Source organism: Microcaecilia unicolor, chromosome 8 (assembly GCF_901765095.1).
Source record: "Microcaecilia unicolor chromosome 8, aMicUni1.1, whole genome shotgun sequence".
Lineage (NCBI taxonomy): Eukaryota > Metazoa > Chordata > Amphibia > Gymnophiona > Siphonopidae > Microcaecilia > Microcaecilia unicolor.
The window spans coordinates 233,015,703-233,033,383 of record NC_044038.1 but is presented as its reverse complement, the minus strand read 5'-3'; the positions used below and the strand labels follow the sequence as shown (position 1 = coordinate 233,033,383).

The following is a 17,681-nucleotide window of genomic DNA, read 5'->3' as shown; positions in this document are numbered from 1 at the left end:
TCCTGACAGTGCCAGTTGGTGTGTAGCTCACTGCACTGGCCATTAGGAGAAGTAGCCTGATGATTAGTGCAGTGGGCTGAGATACTGGGGAACTGGGTTCAATTCCCATTGCAGCTTCTTGAGACTGTGGGCAAGTCACTGAACCCTCCATTGCCCCAGATACAAAAAAAAAAAAAAATGCCAAAACAGAGCCCTTAGATTGTGAGCCCACTAGGGAAAGAAAAAGTACCTGCACACTAGTCCACAAAATCATTAATGGTGAAGCCCCAGCCTACATGTCCGACTTAATAGACCTACCACCCAGAAATGCCGAAAGATCGTCTAGAACTTTCCTTAACCTCCACTTCCCAACTTGCAAAGGCATAAAATACAAAGTGAGGCAGGCATCAACCTTTTCCTATATGAGTACGCAATTCTGGAATAAACTACCACGAAACCTAAGAACGACCTGTGGACTAACCAACTTCCGCAAACTACTAAAGACTCATCTCTTTGAAAAAAATCTATCAAAAGGATCAAAGCACATGAAGACCCCACACACTGTTGGCAACGCATTAACACATTCTCCTATTACACCTATCCCCATAATTCTAACACACCCAGCCCTTTTCTCTTCACTATTATTCTTTCCCCTTATCGATACCTGGACATTGTTTCAACTCAACTCCTCATAATGTAACCTTAATCATGTAATAACTTATTGTACTTCCATCGTTACAATGTATTGTAAGCCACACTGAGCCCGCAAATAGGTGGGAAAATGTGGGATACAAAAGCAATAAATAAATAAATAATGTGGGAAGCGCTGTGTGTGTCTGTAGCGCTATAGAAATAAGTAGTAGTAGTTCTGCATTCACATAGTTTAGTTCTCGTGTTTTCTGCTTGTTACCTTCATACTGACTCTGGGAGGGGACTGCACAGCTAACTTATAGGCTCCACCAGAAGTCTGTAGTTTTAGTTCTCAGTCTACTACTACTACTACTATTTAGCATTTCTATGGCGCTACAAGGCGTACGCAGCGCTGCACAAACATAGAAGAAAGACAGTCCCTGCTCAAAGAGCTTACAATCTAATAGACAAAAAAAAAAAATAAAGTAAGCAGATCAAATCAATTAATGTGAACGGGAAGGAAGAGAGGAGGGTAGGTGGAGGCAAGTGGTTACGAGTCAAAAGCAATGTTAAAGAGGTGGGCTTTCAGACTAGATTTAAAGGTGGCCAAGGATGGGGCAAGACGTAGGGGCTCAGGAAGTTTATTCCAGGCGTAGGGTGCAGCGAGACAGAAGGCGCGAAGTCTGGAGTTGGCAGTAGTGGAGAAGGGAACAGATAAGAAGGATTTATCCATGGAGCGGAGTGCACGGGAAGGGGTGTAGGGAAGGACGAGTGTGGAGAGATACTGGGGAGCAGCAGAGTGAGTACATTTATAGGTTAGTAGAAGAAGTTTGAACAGGATGCGAAAACGGATAGGGAGCCAGTGAAGGGTCATGAGGAGAGGGGTAGTATGAGTAAAGCGACCCAGTCTCCACCTAACTGCTGGTAGGAGTACATAACCCATCCGTCTAGGCCTATCTGGAGGGACTAAGGAAAGGAAATTAGCAGGTAAGGTCTAATTTTTCCTTTGATAGGCAGCTTCCTTTGTAGACGTAGCCTATGGCTTCATCATGGTTAAAAAAAAAAAAAAAAAAAGCTTTCAGAAGAAAAAAAAGACAGACGAACAATATTGGCAGTCTCCTTGGAAATGGAGACAGGAACCTTTATTATCTTAGCTGTAAGATCCTGCTACATGTTGGCAAGATAAGAGACCACCACATTCCCCCTGGGGCTGCACTGAGTGACGTTTGGTCTTTGTTTTATAGTGAGGATGAAAGGAACTTGTTTTTGTTATTAACTGCAGGCACAACATCCTAATGCCAGGATGGATGAAGTCCATTGTTTTCATGGCAGTCACTCAGCCCTTCTACAAAGTTCCTTCTGTTTCATGTCAGACATATTACCCGAGCATTCCTTCTGAATAGTAAAATGACCCGTGTCCTTGGAATCTTTCAAAGTAAAAGTATAATGTTTCATTAGGATGGGGCTCCCATTTCAACTGAAGGCTATAATGCTTGTCACGATCTGGGCTCATCACAGACTAATGTTTTAGTACAAGATGTTCAGTTCTGCTTGTAAAGAAATGCAGGTTTTAATACAAATTGTTAAAAAGCGTCATAAAATCAATCCATACAGTGCGTGCACTGTAGTACACAGAGTGCGGGAAGTGGATAGAATTAAATTATATATACTATATATTATTTTCTTCATTGACAAGTACGATATATCAGCCACGCAAGTAGGTGACATCATCTGATGGTGCCAGTGAGGCAGAGAATCTCAAAGCTCAGAAAAGGTTGTTTCCAGATGACCAAGGGGCTTAGGCAAGAACATTACTCATCCGCCTGCTGCTGGCTGCAGCTTTTTCTTGTTTCTTTGTATTTTGTAGCGATTTTCACTATTTAATGTATTAAAATGCCTCTCATCGCTATGAACGTTTTCATTCATTAGACTCTGTTGCTTTCCATATGCTTTTCAGCACTCCCCCCCCCCCCCCCCCCTTCTTTATCAGCTATCCCACTGCACTGGGCTGTCTTAGCCAGGTAGATATGTAGTGAGTAATAAGAAATGGAATCTGCTGGGTTCTTCCAGTGATCCATATTGGGTGCTGTTGGAGATCGGGTACTGGGTTGTATGGACCTTTTGGGCAGTGGTTCTCAACCCAGTCTTTGGGGCACACCTAGCCAGTCAGATTTTTAAGTTATCTATAATGAATATGTATGAGAGAGATTTTCATATAATGGAGAGAGTACAGTTCTATCTCATGAATATTTATTACTAGGAAAAAATGCCCGTTTCTGAGCGCAGTGAAACGGGCGCTAGCAAGGGGCCCCCCTCCCTCCGTCCCTCCGAGCTACTTGCCTTGTTCGGGGTTCGCGTCGCTGTGTGTGGGGAGGGTTTTTTTTTTTTTTTTTTTTTTGCTGCGCCTCCATGGCCGTGACTGTGGCGTTTCCGTTTCGGTCCTCGAGTGTCATAGCTCCGCCCTCGACGTCATGACGTTTTGACGCGAGGGCGGTGCAGACAGCCCAGGGCACACCGGATATCTCGGGCGCCTCAACTTCCGTGGAGGCTTCAGAACGTTGGGGTTGCTTTTTATATAGAGAGATGGGAATCCTGAAAACCTGACGGGCTATGTGTGCCCAGAGGACAGGATTGCTTTAGTGGGACCTCACGTTTTCACATCTTATGTTCTTACGACCAGCGCAACCAAACACAGATCCATGTTGCCTGCCTCGGTGGTCACCACATCTGGAGGGTGTAATATTGCACAGAAACATCAGGAGCTTAAAGCCTAGACGATGAAGTAATTCACCTTCAAATTACAAAAAAATGGTAAAATTGCTTACACCAATAAAACAGTAACCTGTAATCAGGAACCGCAAATCACACCGCCGCTTGAGAAGGCCTGTGATTCAGATTAGAATTTAATTTAAGGTGTTTGATTTTTAAAGCTTTACTCAGTGATACTCCAGATTATCTTACGTCCTTGACAATACCGTATGTTCTCTTAATGATCATAGATTGATGCTTCCACAACCCACAAGAGCTTATGAGGAATCTACAAGGCAAAGTGCCTTTTTCTTTTTAGCACTTTTCTTCCTGGAATAATTTGCCTCTCCATCTACGTTCAGAGGATTCCTGTAGTACATTCTGTGCCAGTCTAAAAACACATACTACTACTACTTAACATTTCTAGAGCGCTACTAGGGTTACGCAGCGCTGTACAAATTAACGAATAAGGACGGTCCCTGCTCAGAAGAGCTTACAATCTAAAGGACGAAATGTCAAGTTGGGGTATATGAGATTTCCTGAGAAGAGATGTAGTGATTAGGTGCCGAAGGCGACATTGAAGAGGTGGGCTTTGAGCAATGATTTGAAGATGGGTAGGGAGTTTACTATTGCAGTCAATACTCCATAGTGCTGTTTTGGCGGCCTGCAACAGCGGACAGGTAGATGCTTAGGTTACCATGTACTATTAGATGAATGATTTTTATTCTTGTGACGGAGTTCATTTCTATATGTTTTTACTTCAGCTGTAAATCACCTTGACTTGGTGTTCTCCAAAATTTGGCGAGACATCAAATTTTAAATAAACATTAAAATATGATAAATGAGCGTGTCTCTCTGTTCTCATGCTGTTTTTCCCCCAATTATGGCAGCTGTTGCCCATTTCCGCCTAGCTTCAAACTGTAGCAGAAAAGACCTGTTAAAAGAATACAGTGTTTTATTAAATTAGGGTAGACATGTATTTTTAAAATCATGGAACAGTGCTTGGTGGACAGCTTGATGACCTCTGAATGAGACTAAGATCAACTGCTGTCCCTGCAGCAAAATAAATATTTTGTAGAAAATCAAACTCGAGGCAGTCGTGTCCAACAACTATTGATCTTTAAAATGCTGAGCTTGAAACTCCATGAATATTCCAGAGATCAGCTCTCTGCAGCCCTCTTAAAGGGGATCAATATGCAATTACTGCATCTCTGAACATCTCTTACATTGGCCTACCCCGGAAAGAAATATAGGAAATGAGAACAGTGGGGCTTATAGTAATTGTCTCTAGCACTTCGTCAAATAGGTTTTGCCGGCCTCGCTTGAAAGACGTTCCTAAAGTACTGCTGTCTTAATTTTGACAGTGCTTTCTGCTGACTGGTACGGCTAATATACATTGTTCTGTATAAGGTTAATAATCAGCTGCTTCAAAGATACTTCCTCACACCAACACACGATTTCTTTTTTTTTTTTCATCCTTCAGTACCTTTGTAAACTTTCTTGTCTCAGTAGGTGATTTTTCTATGACACGTGTAATGCCAACAGTGTAGTTTGATAAAGGAACAATGAATAACCAGCCAGCCCAATGCATAATTAAACTCTGGAATTCGTTGCCGGAGAACATGGTGAAGGCGGTTAGCTTAGCAGAGTTTAAAAAGGGGCTAGACGGTTTCCTAAAGGACAAGTCCATAAACCACTACTAAATGGACTTGGGAAAAAGCCACAATTTCGGGAATAACATGTATAAAATGTTTGTACGTTTGGGAAGCTCACCAGGTGCCCTTGGCCTGGATTGGCCGCTGTCATGGAAAGGATGCTGGGCTCGATGGACCCTTAGTTTTTTCCCAGTGTGGCATTACTTATGTAGTTAAGCACTGGGTTGATGTGTTCTAGGAGCAAATTCTATGATGGCAATGCATGTGCTTAACTGGCTATGGATAACTGCATAAAAATAGGCCTGACTTTTATGTGGTCCTATTTATGCGGTGTCCTTGGCTAGTTAAGTGCCAAATATAGCCAGTTTTGCATTAGGCCCTAACTGGTCATTTTCAGCATCACTGACTGGTTATGTGCTGCTGAAAATGACCACTTAGCTCTGAACTGGCAATTTAACCAGGCAGGAGCCATTGCTGGCCAGTTAAATTGTTTGGATATCGACCCCAATTTTTAATAGAACTGCAGGTCCGTCAAAGCCAACAGGTACTAGCTCAGCAGATGTTGAGATTGTTGGGCCTTACGGCCACCATGGTACCTGATACATCTCTGGCAAGCCTCCATACGAGGTTGGCTCAGTGGACCCTAGCTTTCCAATGGTCTCAGATCAAGGGGAATCCAGCAGATGTCCTCACTGTTGCACCTTCCCTTCGGGAATCCTTGTCTTGATAGACCAGTTGATCAAGAGACTACCATTCCAAATTCTTCCACCCCACAAGACACAGATGACGGATGCATCCAATCTATGGTGGGGAGCTCACAGGGTCAGCGGTCTGCTCAGGAACAGCAACACCAGATCAGCAACTAGAACTAAGAGATCTTTGGAACGCTGTAAAGCAGATCTTCTTAAATATGAGTTGGGACCCCAATTGGGGGTCATAAAACTGACTTTTGGGATCATGACCTCGGTTGGTTTTTCATGGGTGCATCATTATTCTGCACCTCCAGGGAATCACACAATTTTCTTTGGTCACCATCATGTGGTCACAGCCACAAAAAGATTAGGAAGCACTTCTCCAAAGGCTTTTAGAGATTGGCTGGTAACTAAATTATCCTCTTCCAAACAGACGGGTTGCAGTGTATTATGTCAATGAGTAGGGGGGTACGGGCTCATATCTCTTGTGTCAGGAAGCTAGCAATGTCCCTCAGTATTGCTTCAGTACTAGGATCAGACAGCAGACTAGCATCAGATGCGCGCTTAACGGACAGTGTTCTATAACTTGCGCGTGCAGCTTTGCGTGTTAAGTTAAAATTGTGCACATAAGTTTTTAGAATTAGGAGGATGCCTGTCTGTCTTTGCAGTTTGCAGATGTATGTGGAGTCCCAATACGTCCTGAAAATTTAGTGTGCGTAAAACACCAAACATAAAAGTTATTGGGGAAGCAAACAATTTCATAGGCCACATTTCCCTTGGTTTTATGTAGTGGGCCTTATAATTTGCACATGTCAAAATATACTGGTGTCAGATCAAGTCAAGTAGCAAAATGGTAATCTATTGGTAAGAATTTGTTGTTTCCAGTAGATTCAGTATTGTAAGATACTGTCTTCGTCAACCATCTGTTAAAGGACTAGACTATTAAACAATGTGTTTTGCTTAGATCAAACTAGAAATGCTAAGTCGTTTTCACTGAATATAAACTCCTTATTACCAAAGGCAATGTACAATAGAGTTTATATCTACAAACAAATCATTTTTAATTGTGCTGTCTGAAGTTTTCATTCCTATTAATATGCAGCTGGAAACATTTAAGGATGGGTTGTTGTTGCAGTTACATCAGAAATGTCAATGACATATCCCATATCATTGCTTATTGTTAAACCAAAACAAGCATAGTAACATACATAGTAACATAGTAGATGAGGGCAGAAAAAGACCTGCACGGTCCATCCAGTCTGCCCAACAAGATAAACTCATATGTGTATACCTTACCTTGATTTGTACCTGCCTTTTTCAGGGCACAGACCGTACAAGTCTGCCCAGCAGTATTTCCCGCCTCCCAAGCACCAGTCCCGCCTCCCATCACCGGCTCTGGCACAGACCGTATAAGTCTGCCCTCCACTATCCTCGCCTCCCAACCACCAACCTCTCTTCCCCCACCTGCTCCGCCACCCAAGCAGAAAAGACATCTTGCACTTCTTTGTTTACCAGAAAGAGGGCACCCTTTTTCGGAAAGAGTGACATTGCCCCTAAATGAAAACTAACTAAACCAAACAACGTAAGAGGGAAAAATAAAAATGTTTGTGCTGCTCATCTTTGAACCATCACTTCCCTTGGTAAAACCTAATTACTTAGTTTTTGGGGCTTAGCAGATGGGAGTTAACTGCTATACTTCTGGAATTTTGGATGGAGAACTCGAGTGCCTTCTTGACTGTATTTCCTAATTTGCCCTTTGTATATCTTCAGAGAGAAAAAGATGTCTCGCAGTAGTGCCTTGAAAGTATTGGACCATGCCATGATTGGCCCTGAGGGTGCAGATAACTGCCATAAGTTTGTGGACATTTTGGGGTTAAGGACCATTTTCCCACTTTTCATGAAGTCCCCAAAGAAGATTAAGAAAATTGGAACCTCAGAAAAAGAGCATGAAGGTAAGACTGAACTAGATTTATTTTCCAGACAAACTAAAAAAATGGTTGAGTTAATTCTTAGAGCCTTAGCAAAGTTCCCTGCTTCAGTTAGATTACTATCAGGCTTATTTTCGAAAGAGAAGGGGCGCCCATCTTCCGACACAAATCGGGAGATGGGCGTCCTCTCAGGGGCGCCCAAATTGGCATAATCGAAACTGATTTTGGGCGTCCTCAACTGCTTCCTGTCACGGGGACAACCAAAGTTCACGGGGGCGTGTCAGCACCGTACCGAAGGCGGGACTGGGGCGTGATTAAGAGATGGGCATCCTCGGCCGATAATGGAAAAAAGAAGGGTGTCCCTGACGAGCACTTGGACGACTTGGTCCATTTTTTCTTGCGACCAAGCCATGAAAAGGTGCTCGAACTGACCAGATGACCACCGGAGGGAATCGGGGATGACCTCCCCTTACTCCCCCAATGGTCACCAACCCCCTCCCACCCTAAAAAAAAAAAAAATTGTTTTTTGCCAGACTCTGCCAGCCTCAAATGTCATACCCAGCTCCAGGACAGCAGTATGCAGGTCCCTGGAGCAGTTTTAGTGTGTAGTGGACTTCAGCCAGGTGGACCCAGGCCCAACCCCCACCCCCCCTCCCCACCTGTAACACTTGTGGTGGTAAATGTGAGCCCTTCGAAACCCACTTGAAACCCATTGTACCCACATGTAGGTGCCCCCCTTCACCCGTAAGGGCTATGGTAGTGATGTACAGTTGTGGGGAGTGGGTTTTGGGGGCTCAGCACCCAAGGTAAGGGAGCTGTGCACCTGGGAGCAATTTGTGAAGTCCACTGCAGTGCCCCCTAGGGTGCCCGGATGGTGTCCTAACATGTCAGGGGGACCAGTGCACTATGAATGCTGGCTTCTCCTACGACCAAAGGCCTTGGATTTGATCATTTTTGAGATGGGCGTCCTCGGTTTTCATTATGGCTGAAAACCGGGGACGACCATCTCTCTAAGGTCAACCATCTCAACATTTAGGTCTACCATCTCTATGGTCGACCTAAATGTTGAGATTTGAGCATCCCCGACCATATTACCGAAACGAAAGATGGACGCCCATCTTGTTTCGATAATATGGGTTTCCCCACCCCTTCGCGGGGCCGTCCTGCGAGGATGCCCTCATGAAAACTTGGGCACCCCGTTCGATTATGCCCCTCATTGTATGATAACTTTGTTTTAATAACCCATTTTATCTGTTTATATATTGGCATAGCTGAATGGAGGTTTTTTGACCAATGATTGATTCATGTGAGGTAGAATCTATCTCAGTTATTGAGTGTTGAACTACCACTGAGGTCTTTTTCCTCCATATTATCTTAGAAATTTGTAAACTACAAGTGGTTTTGCTCATTTGGGTAAGGTTTGTTTTGGCACATATATTTATTGGATGAGCAATGTTATTATCTAGTGTGGTGAGTTAATTCATAGACATTTGATCAAGCATTAAAGACCGCATTGAGGGTAACCCTAGTATCTCCTAGCATTCCTCAAGTCACTCATAAGGCAAGATTGTTTTTCGAATGAGTGTGATATTTGTATAGGCAGAAAAATTCTATATTTTATCCAACATTTGTATAAGTTATCGACAGAAAAATTCTATATAACATAGTAACATAGTAGATGACGGCAGAAAAAGACCTGCACGGTCCATCCAGTCTGCCCAACAAGATAACTCACATGTGCTACTTTTTGTGTATACCCTACTTTGGTTTGTACCTGTGCTCTTCAGGGCACAGACCGTATAAGTCTGTCCAGCACTGTCCTCGCCTCCCACCACCGGCTGGCTCTGCCACCCGATCTCGACTAAGCTCCTGAGGATCCATTCCTTCTGCACAGGATTCCTTTATGCTTATCCCACGCATGTTTGAATTCCGTTACCGATTTTGTTTCCACCACCTCCCGCGGGAGGGCATTCCAAGCATCCACTACTCTTTCTGTGAAAAAATACTTCCTGACATTTTTCTTGAGTCTGCCCCCCTTCAATCTCATTTCATGTCCTGTCGTTCTACCGCCTTCACATCTCCGGAAAAAGAGATAAAATATAATGTAAAGCCTGCATATTTGTTTTAGTAAAATCATGAAAGAATTTGCTCCAGGTTAGGTATCATCCATGGCGGAAAGGAACTTGCTGTCCTCAACACATTAAAAAGCCATGAATGGGAGTAGGATCTTCATTTCATAGCAGACACAGATTGTTGTGGCATTAACTGAGTGAGAGGGTAGGTGAGATCTGGCTTTTCCTTTTCTAGTGTTATAACAGGTTAGTGCCCTGGGGGTAAATAAACACATTGGTAATGATAGTAGTGATTTATTCATTATTTATTGTATCATCTGGTTATGTAACTGTAATAGAAATAATTAACGAAGTAGGTGTTGGTCAATTCCTATTCTCATGAATCTTACGGGGTTGGTTTTTAGGATGACCAAACTATGCAAATTAATCAAGTCCTTCTTTTTTTGACAACATACACGAGACTGGGAAACTGGGCTTCTAAATGGCAGATGACGTTTAATGTGAGCAAGTCAGAGTGATGCATGTGGGAAAGAGGAACCTGAATTATAGCTATGTCATTCAAGGTTCCACGTTAGGAGTCATGGACCAAGAAAGGGATCTAGGTGTCGTCGTCGATGATACGTTGAAACCTTCTGCTCAGTGTGCTGCTGCGGCTAAGAAAGCAAATAGAATGTTAGGTATTATTAGTAAAGGAATGGAAAACAAAAATGAGGATGTTATAATGCCTTTGTATCGCTCCATGGTGCGACCACACCTCGAATATTGTGTTCAATTCTGGGAGATATGATAGAGGTCTATAAAATAATGAGTGGAGTTGAATGGGTAGATGTGAAGCGTCTGTTCACGCTTTCCAAAAATACTAGGACTAGGGGGCATGCGATGAAGCTACAATGTAGTAAATTTAAAACGAATCGGAGAGAATCTTTCTTCACTCAACGTGTAATTAAACTCTGGAATTCGTTGCCAGAGAATGTGGTAAAGGCGGTTAGCTTAGCGGAGTTTAAAAAAGGTTTGGACGGGCTCCTAAAGGAAAAGTCCATAGACCATTATTAAATGTACTTTGGGAAATCCACTATTTCTGGGATAAGCAGTATAAAATATTTTGTACATTTTGGGGATCTTGCCGGGTATTTGTGACCTGGATTGGCCACTGTTGGAAACAGGATGCGGGGCTCGATGGACCTTTGGTCTTTCCCAGTATGGCAATACTTATGTACTTATAAATATGCCTAATACTCAATGTCAGTATCCTGAAACCATTTAAGCCCTGAAGGATCAGATTTGAAAAGCACTTGTCCATGTCTGGTAGCCTTGTTTATTTTGGGCTGGTATGGTAAACAAAGTTATTTGTTCTAAGAAATTCTAGTTTGATCCCTTGAACAGTAATCTATGGAAAATAACTTTGATAATGATTGTTGGTCATGGTTTTTTTTTTCCTGCCAACCAACAGAATCGAATTGAGTGCACAAGTGGGTGATATTACATGGTGCCAGGGCAAAACAGCTCTTTCAGAGTAAAGTTTTAAGCATGTGTGGCCCTTCCCACCTGCAGCTGTCTTCAATTCTGTTTTTATATGCCTGAACAGCATCTCTAGAAGCTGCCTAGGGTGCTGTTCTGCTGTTTTTTTAAATATTTTCCTAACAATTGTCTTGGTACCATTTGAAAAATAGTGAAGATCAGTGGTGTAGCACTTAGTTACTTATATTTTAAAAAGCCACATGTAGGGCTGACCCAACCATTAGACAAGAATAGCTGGTTGCCTAGGGCAGCAACTTTTAGGGGACAGCAAAGAGCAGCTACAGTCAGAGCGAAATAACAAATCTTGACAGCCAGACAGACTCAACCATCAAAGCACCTGCATGAAGGGTGGGCAGTTTTCAAATAGCCCAGTTTCTGGGTCCTCGCATTACTTATGTATGTGATGTATATGGGCACATATACCCCAAAGAGGGGAGGGGTGGACAGTTTAGATAGCAAAATGTAATTGAATGGGGACATAAGGCTGAAGGTTTGCCTAGGGTGCCTGATACTCTTGCACTGGCTGTGATCACATGTTAAATAATTCTATCTGTGCAGCAGCCTAAATACTGTTCCAGGCAAAGAAGAGAAGACATCACACCATTTACTCAGCATTAGATTACAGCAAATAAATTATTAATGAACACAAACAAATAAAATCTGTTTTGTTTCATCGTCTCCTCAAAGGAGATTTCAGAAGAGAGGAGCAGAAAAGGTGTGAAGATAAAGCAGGAAAGTGATGCAGAATTGATACAACAGTAAAATCAGCACATCCGAAATTTGAGCTTTGTTGTAGCAGAAATTGCTTTACAGCTGAGGAAAGAAGGGAATTAAGTAATTTGCAGCTGACGAAGGCTAGGTAGGAAAGGAGTATGGAGGAGAAAGGATCAAATAATAAACAGTTTGTACTGCATACATCTTCAAATCTTTGCTCAAAGCCCACCTCTTCAATGTTGCTTTCCGCACCTAACCTTTATACCTTTCAGGAAATCTAGACTGCCCCTATTTGACTGACTGTACATTTGTCCTTTAGATTGTAAGCTCTTTGAGCAGGGACTGTCCTTCTATGTTAAATTGTACAGCGTTGCGTAACCCTAGTAGCGCTTTAGAAATGTCAAGTAGTAGTAATACACTGGAATGCTCAGACTTGATCTACAGGGTAACCTGAAATACAAAGAGGTGCATTTTCAAAAGGGACGTCCAGGTTTCGATTTGGACGTCCTGGCAAAACGTCCCGATCCGGGGGCAGGGAAACCTGTATTTTCAAAACAAGATGGACATCCATCTTTCGTTTCAAAAATACCATCAGGGACGTCCATATCCTTAAATTTGGTCATCCTTAGAGATGGACGTCCCTAGACATGGACGTTTCTGATTTTCAGCGATTTTCAAAACCAAAGATGTCCATGTCAAAAACGGCCAAATGCAAGCCATTTGGTCGTGGGAGGAGCCAGCATTTGTAGTGCACTGGTCCCCCTGACATGCCAGGACACCAACTGGACACCCTAGGAGGCACTGCAGTGGACTTCATAAATTGCTCCCTTACCTTGTGTGCTGAGCCCCCCAAAACCCACTACCCCCAACTGGACACCACTACTATAGCCCTTACGGGTGAAGGGGGGCACCTAGATGTGGGTACAGTGGGTTTGTGTTGGGTTTTGTAGGACTCGCTGTTTCCTCCACAAACGTACCAGATAAGGGGGGGGGGGGGGGGGGGGAATGGTGCTGGGTCCGCCTGTCTTTGTTTCTCTTTGGAGCAGATAAGTCTTGTTTTGGCCATATCTCCTCAGCACATATTTGTTCTGTTTTTGGGGCCTTCCCTTGTGATACGCGGGACTTTTTCTTGACTATTTTTTTTTTTTTTCATTTTCTTTGTGCCGTATCCCTTTTTTCAGCCATGGGTGTGATATGCACTGTGGAGGCCATGTGGCCCAACAACCTCAACATTTGTCGAGCTGTGACCTGCTGGCTGTGCTGAACTTTCACAATGCAAATGAGAGCGTCCACCCACACCTGAGGCAGGTAGACTCAAGCCTGAACTGTGTATAGCAGGGCTCCAGTGTATTGGGAGTAGGTGGGACTTGGGGTAGTTGATAACAAGCCCTAGTATCTCCAGCACTCAATGTTGTTGTATCTCTAGTGTACAGTGCAGCTCCTGAAGCCACAGGAACCGATGCCTCGAATGATGATGTCGATGGACCCGAGTACTGCAGGCAGAAAAGTCTCTCACACAGAGCGTCGTGGCTTTTTTGGGTTCTCTTCTGCATTTGAGCACAAAGAGAACAGTGAGAGGACTTATGATCAGGGCCCAGACACTCACAGACATAGTCTTAGTGCAGTCTGTGCACCACTTGAACCCACTGGAAGGTTTCTGGGACATCACTGGAAAAATAGCAGCAGCAGGCAGCAGCAAAATTAAATGGCTCAATTGTAAAAGTTTTTTCTTTTTTTTAATGAAAATACTGACTGATTGCTCAGGCCTAAAGCGGTCGTGAACCACGGAAAAACAAAGAAACTAAAAAAGGGAAAAATAAAGATAAGAAGACAACAGGAGAGGGAATAAATCAAAGAAAAGAGGTCCCACACTACTCACAGTGGAAAAATGAGATGCAGGAAGGTAAGAAAACTCTCTGAAGAGAAAAATATGCGACAGAAGACATGCAAGTTTGACAGGAGGAAGGCTTCTAGAAACAATAGAACGCAGGGCAGCACCTGCACCGGGGCTCTGTCTTTGATGTCACCCACTTGCTTAACTTCCAGCTGGGCCCCTGACCTGCCCATGTCCCTCCCATGGCCATGCCCGCTCTATTGTGTGCCATAGAAGCTAGGCATAGTGCTTCTAGAATACCTCATAAGACATTTCTGCACGGTTATTAATTGGCTCTAATACCAGTTAATAGATCCTTAGCACCAACTGAGTGCCAGCTGACCAATTAAGTTATGCGTGGAAATGAAGACTGCGCACAGAACTCCGTGACTGACTTTCGGTGCCATTTATAAAACCCAGGGCTATGCGACAACCAGATTCCTTAGAGAAGAGTATTATACTTGGCAAGGCAAAAGAGGCATTTGAAGACCAGCAGCAAGATTGAATCAATCCATCTCGTTAACTATGAGTATGCCGTCGAGTAGCCTTCAGAGACAGCCGGAAGATAGAGCATTCTGGAGAAAGCTAATCTGTGATCACCAGAAGTTGATGGCACATGATCATCGCTATCACTCTCCATGTGGAGTTGGACTAACACATTTTTTGATTAGCTTTCAAAGCTAACCTTCGGATCAAAAATAAGCAAATGTTGACAAATCTCTCTATATAAAAGGCACCACCAACGTTCTAAATGAAGCCTCCAACCGGAAGTGTGAAGGGGGAGAGATATCCGGTTTCCCCATGAGTGTCTGCCCCACCCTCGCTCTCTCTGTAACACAAACAGTGAAGGAAAACACAGCAAAGCACGAAATCAAATCGCTCTCTCTGTAACAGTGAAGGACTCAGAGGGGGGAGGGGAGAGAGGGCAGAAGCCCTCACTATCTCTGTAACAAACACAGCAACACTGAAGGACTCGACTCCCAGGGGGGAGTGGACAGAGAGCACAGGGAAAGGGAGAGAGGGCAGAGGGCAGGGACACACACACTCCCACATGCACACAGAAGAAAACCTTGCTAGCCCCCGTTTCAGTTGCATCAGAAACAGGGCTTTTTTACTAGTATCAATATATAAGTGAAACACAAAGGCATTCCAATGACGTTCTCACAGGAAGAGGGTGGGGTGGGTTAGGTGAGAAACGGGGAGAGCTGGGTGGATCCTTCACATGCTCATCTTCAAATGTGGCATTTATCATTCAATGTAAAAATTTAAAAAAATGTGAAGAAAGGTGCTACATTGGAGAAACAAGCCAGATGCTAAAGGCGAGATGTAATCTACATAGACATCATATGAAATATGACAATACCAACTAGGATGTCACCTCTGTGGGACAGCACTTTACAAAACCAGAACACTGCATCAATGATTGTATGGTGAGAATACTAAAAGGAAATTTAGGAACGTAAGATCTATGAAGTCAAAATGAGAAATATTTTGACACCCACCAGACAGGACTTAACAAAGATCTGGGTTTTCTGGCTCATTATAAACCATAAAATTCTACTGCTTTGTTACCCTCTTATCAATCACCCAGCCCTCCCTGTTTTCCCACCAAACCCACCCCTCCCTCTTCCTGTGACACTGTCATTGGAATGCCTCTGTGTTTCACTTATATATTCTGATGTTTGTCAACATTTGCTTATTTCTGATCTGAAGAAGAAGGGTTACCTTTGAAAGCTAATCAAAAAAATGTATTAAATTACTCTAATAAAAAAGGTATCATCTTATTCTCGTTTCTATGTTTTCTTTTATTTCTATTTATTACCTATAAAAGCGAACTAACACGGCTACCTCATCACTTTACTCGTAGAATTCTTTGTATGCATAAAAAGCTTTGTAAAATTACTCCCCATTTGACTGAAACTGCTGCAGTCAGTGTTTAGAAGTGAGACTTCATCCAGTGTCAGTGATTTCTTGAGGAAGAAAAGGGAGTATGTAGTATATACAGCAGTATTACTGTGTGTGCTGTATGAATTTCTAGCAACACTGTTTTTGATTTCACCTACTTGATGTTGACAAAAAAAGGTCTCTGTATACACACAGTGAAAATGTTCTCTGAGCACCAAGCCGTGTGCTCCTGTTTTTAATAACATCAAGCAATCTCACAGTAGCAATGTATTTGTGCCACAATTAGAGCACAGCTTGGGTTTGATAAGCCATTTTCTTTAGGCAGTATCCATGGGTTTGGTTAAATTTCTTCCACAGACAGGGCTATTTTCTTGTGTTTGAGTAGAGGAGTGTGGTAGCCGTGTTAGTCCACTCTTAAAGGTTATCAATAGAAATCAAATAAAATAAAACATGGAAAAGAAAAGAAGATGATACCTTTTTTATTGGACATAACTTAATACATTTCTTGATTAGCTTTCGAAGGTTGCCCTTCTTCCTCAGATAGGAAGTATGCAAATGTGGTAGCAGATAGTATATATGAGAGAAACATCAAAGCATTAGTTTGACAGTCTGACAGAGTGGGAGGGTGGGGGTGGGTAGAAGGTATGCATGGGGACATCAAAGCATTTCATTGATATTCTAACAGAATGGGTGTTGATAGGTGAGAGGAGGGTAATAAGCAGAGAAATAAACAGAGAAATACAACTTTATGTTTTATAATGGGTTAGAAAACCCAGATCCTTATTAAGTCCTGTTTGTTGGGTGTCAAAATATTCAATCATTCTTATTTCAAAGGTCTTACGTTCCTGTATTGTTTTAAAATTACCTTTCAGTATTCTTACTGTGAAATCACTGGTGCGGTGTTCTGGTCTTGTGAAGTGTTGGCCACAGGGGTGGGGGCCTGACTGGCACCGGCTATTTTCATGTGATGTCTGTGTAGATTGAATCTTGTCTTAAGCATCTGGCCTGTTTCTCCAATATAGCAATATATTTCTCTGTTTATTTCTCTGTTTATCACCCTCCTCTCACCTACCAACACCCATCCTGTTAGAATATCAATGAAATGCTTTGATGTCCCCATGCATACCCCCACCCTCCCACTCTGTCAGACAGTCAAAGTAATGCTTTGATGTTTCTCTCATATATACTATCTGCTACCTCATTTGCTTATTTCCGATCTGAGGAAGAAGGGCAACCTTCGAAAGCTAATCAAGAAATGTATTAAGTTATGTCCAATAAAAAAGGTATCATCTTATTTTCTTTTCCATGTTTTATTTTGTTCGATTTCTATTGATAACCTTCTTGTGTTTGGAAACCCACTTTTGAAAACCTCAACTTTTTTGGAGGCCAGTTACACACACCTTCTTTCTTCAGGCTTTAAATCTTTCTGAAAAGAAGGGGAGAAGGGAGAAACCCTTTCCAGGTTAGTGTTAACTAAGGTCCTGGCAGTAAGTACAACAAGTGCCGTCCAAGACAGACCAGCAAGTACGAAACACATGCACACACACGCATGTTCCCCTGAAGCTTCGTTTTTTAGAAAGTGACTTGTGACAGAATCATAGCCTAAGGCCCAGAATCCTGAAACTGATGCATGCCGTTCCTACCCAGTACCCCTTTATTACACAGGTCGTCTGTTGAGCATGGAAACTGTGGCTGGGAGACATGAGAGAGAGCATCAGGCACAAGGAACAGCTGTTTTTCCTGATGAGAAATGTGTCAGCGAGGCTCTGGAAACAGTACATTTGCTTTCAAGCAGAAGCATTAGGAATTTGATAACATTATATTAGCGAGGGCAGTCGCTTGGTAAGACAGCCCCTGGAAGGCATCTTTTGGCTGTAACAGTGGCTGAGACGAGTCTTGAATCTTGAATAATGCAGAGCATGCAGGAAGAGAAGGGACTGCAGCTGTGTGCTGTTTTTCTGCAGCTG

The 17,681-nt window shown here is 42.9% G+C and overlaps 1 protein-coding gene across 2 annotated transcripts in view; it reads left to right on the top strand.

The window, feature by feature from the left end:
* The window catches only part of CTNNBL1 (catenin beta like 1), a 297,567-nt gene that overhangs the window by 211,092 nt on the left and 68,794 nt on the right, over positions 1–17,681 (top strand). For both annotated transcript variants that reach the window (XM_030212603.1, XM_030212602.1), the window contains one exon: positions 7,475–7,656. In XM_030212603.1, the coding sequence (XP_030068463.1) occupies positions 7,475–7,656 (182 nt within the window). The remainder of the gene's footprint in view (positions 1–7,474; positions 7,657–17,681) is intronic.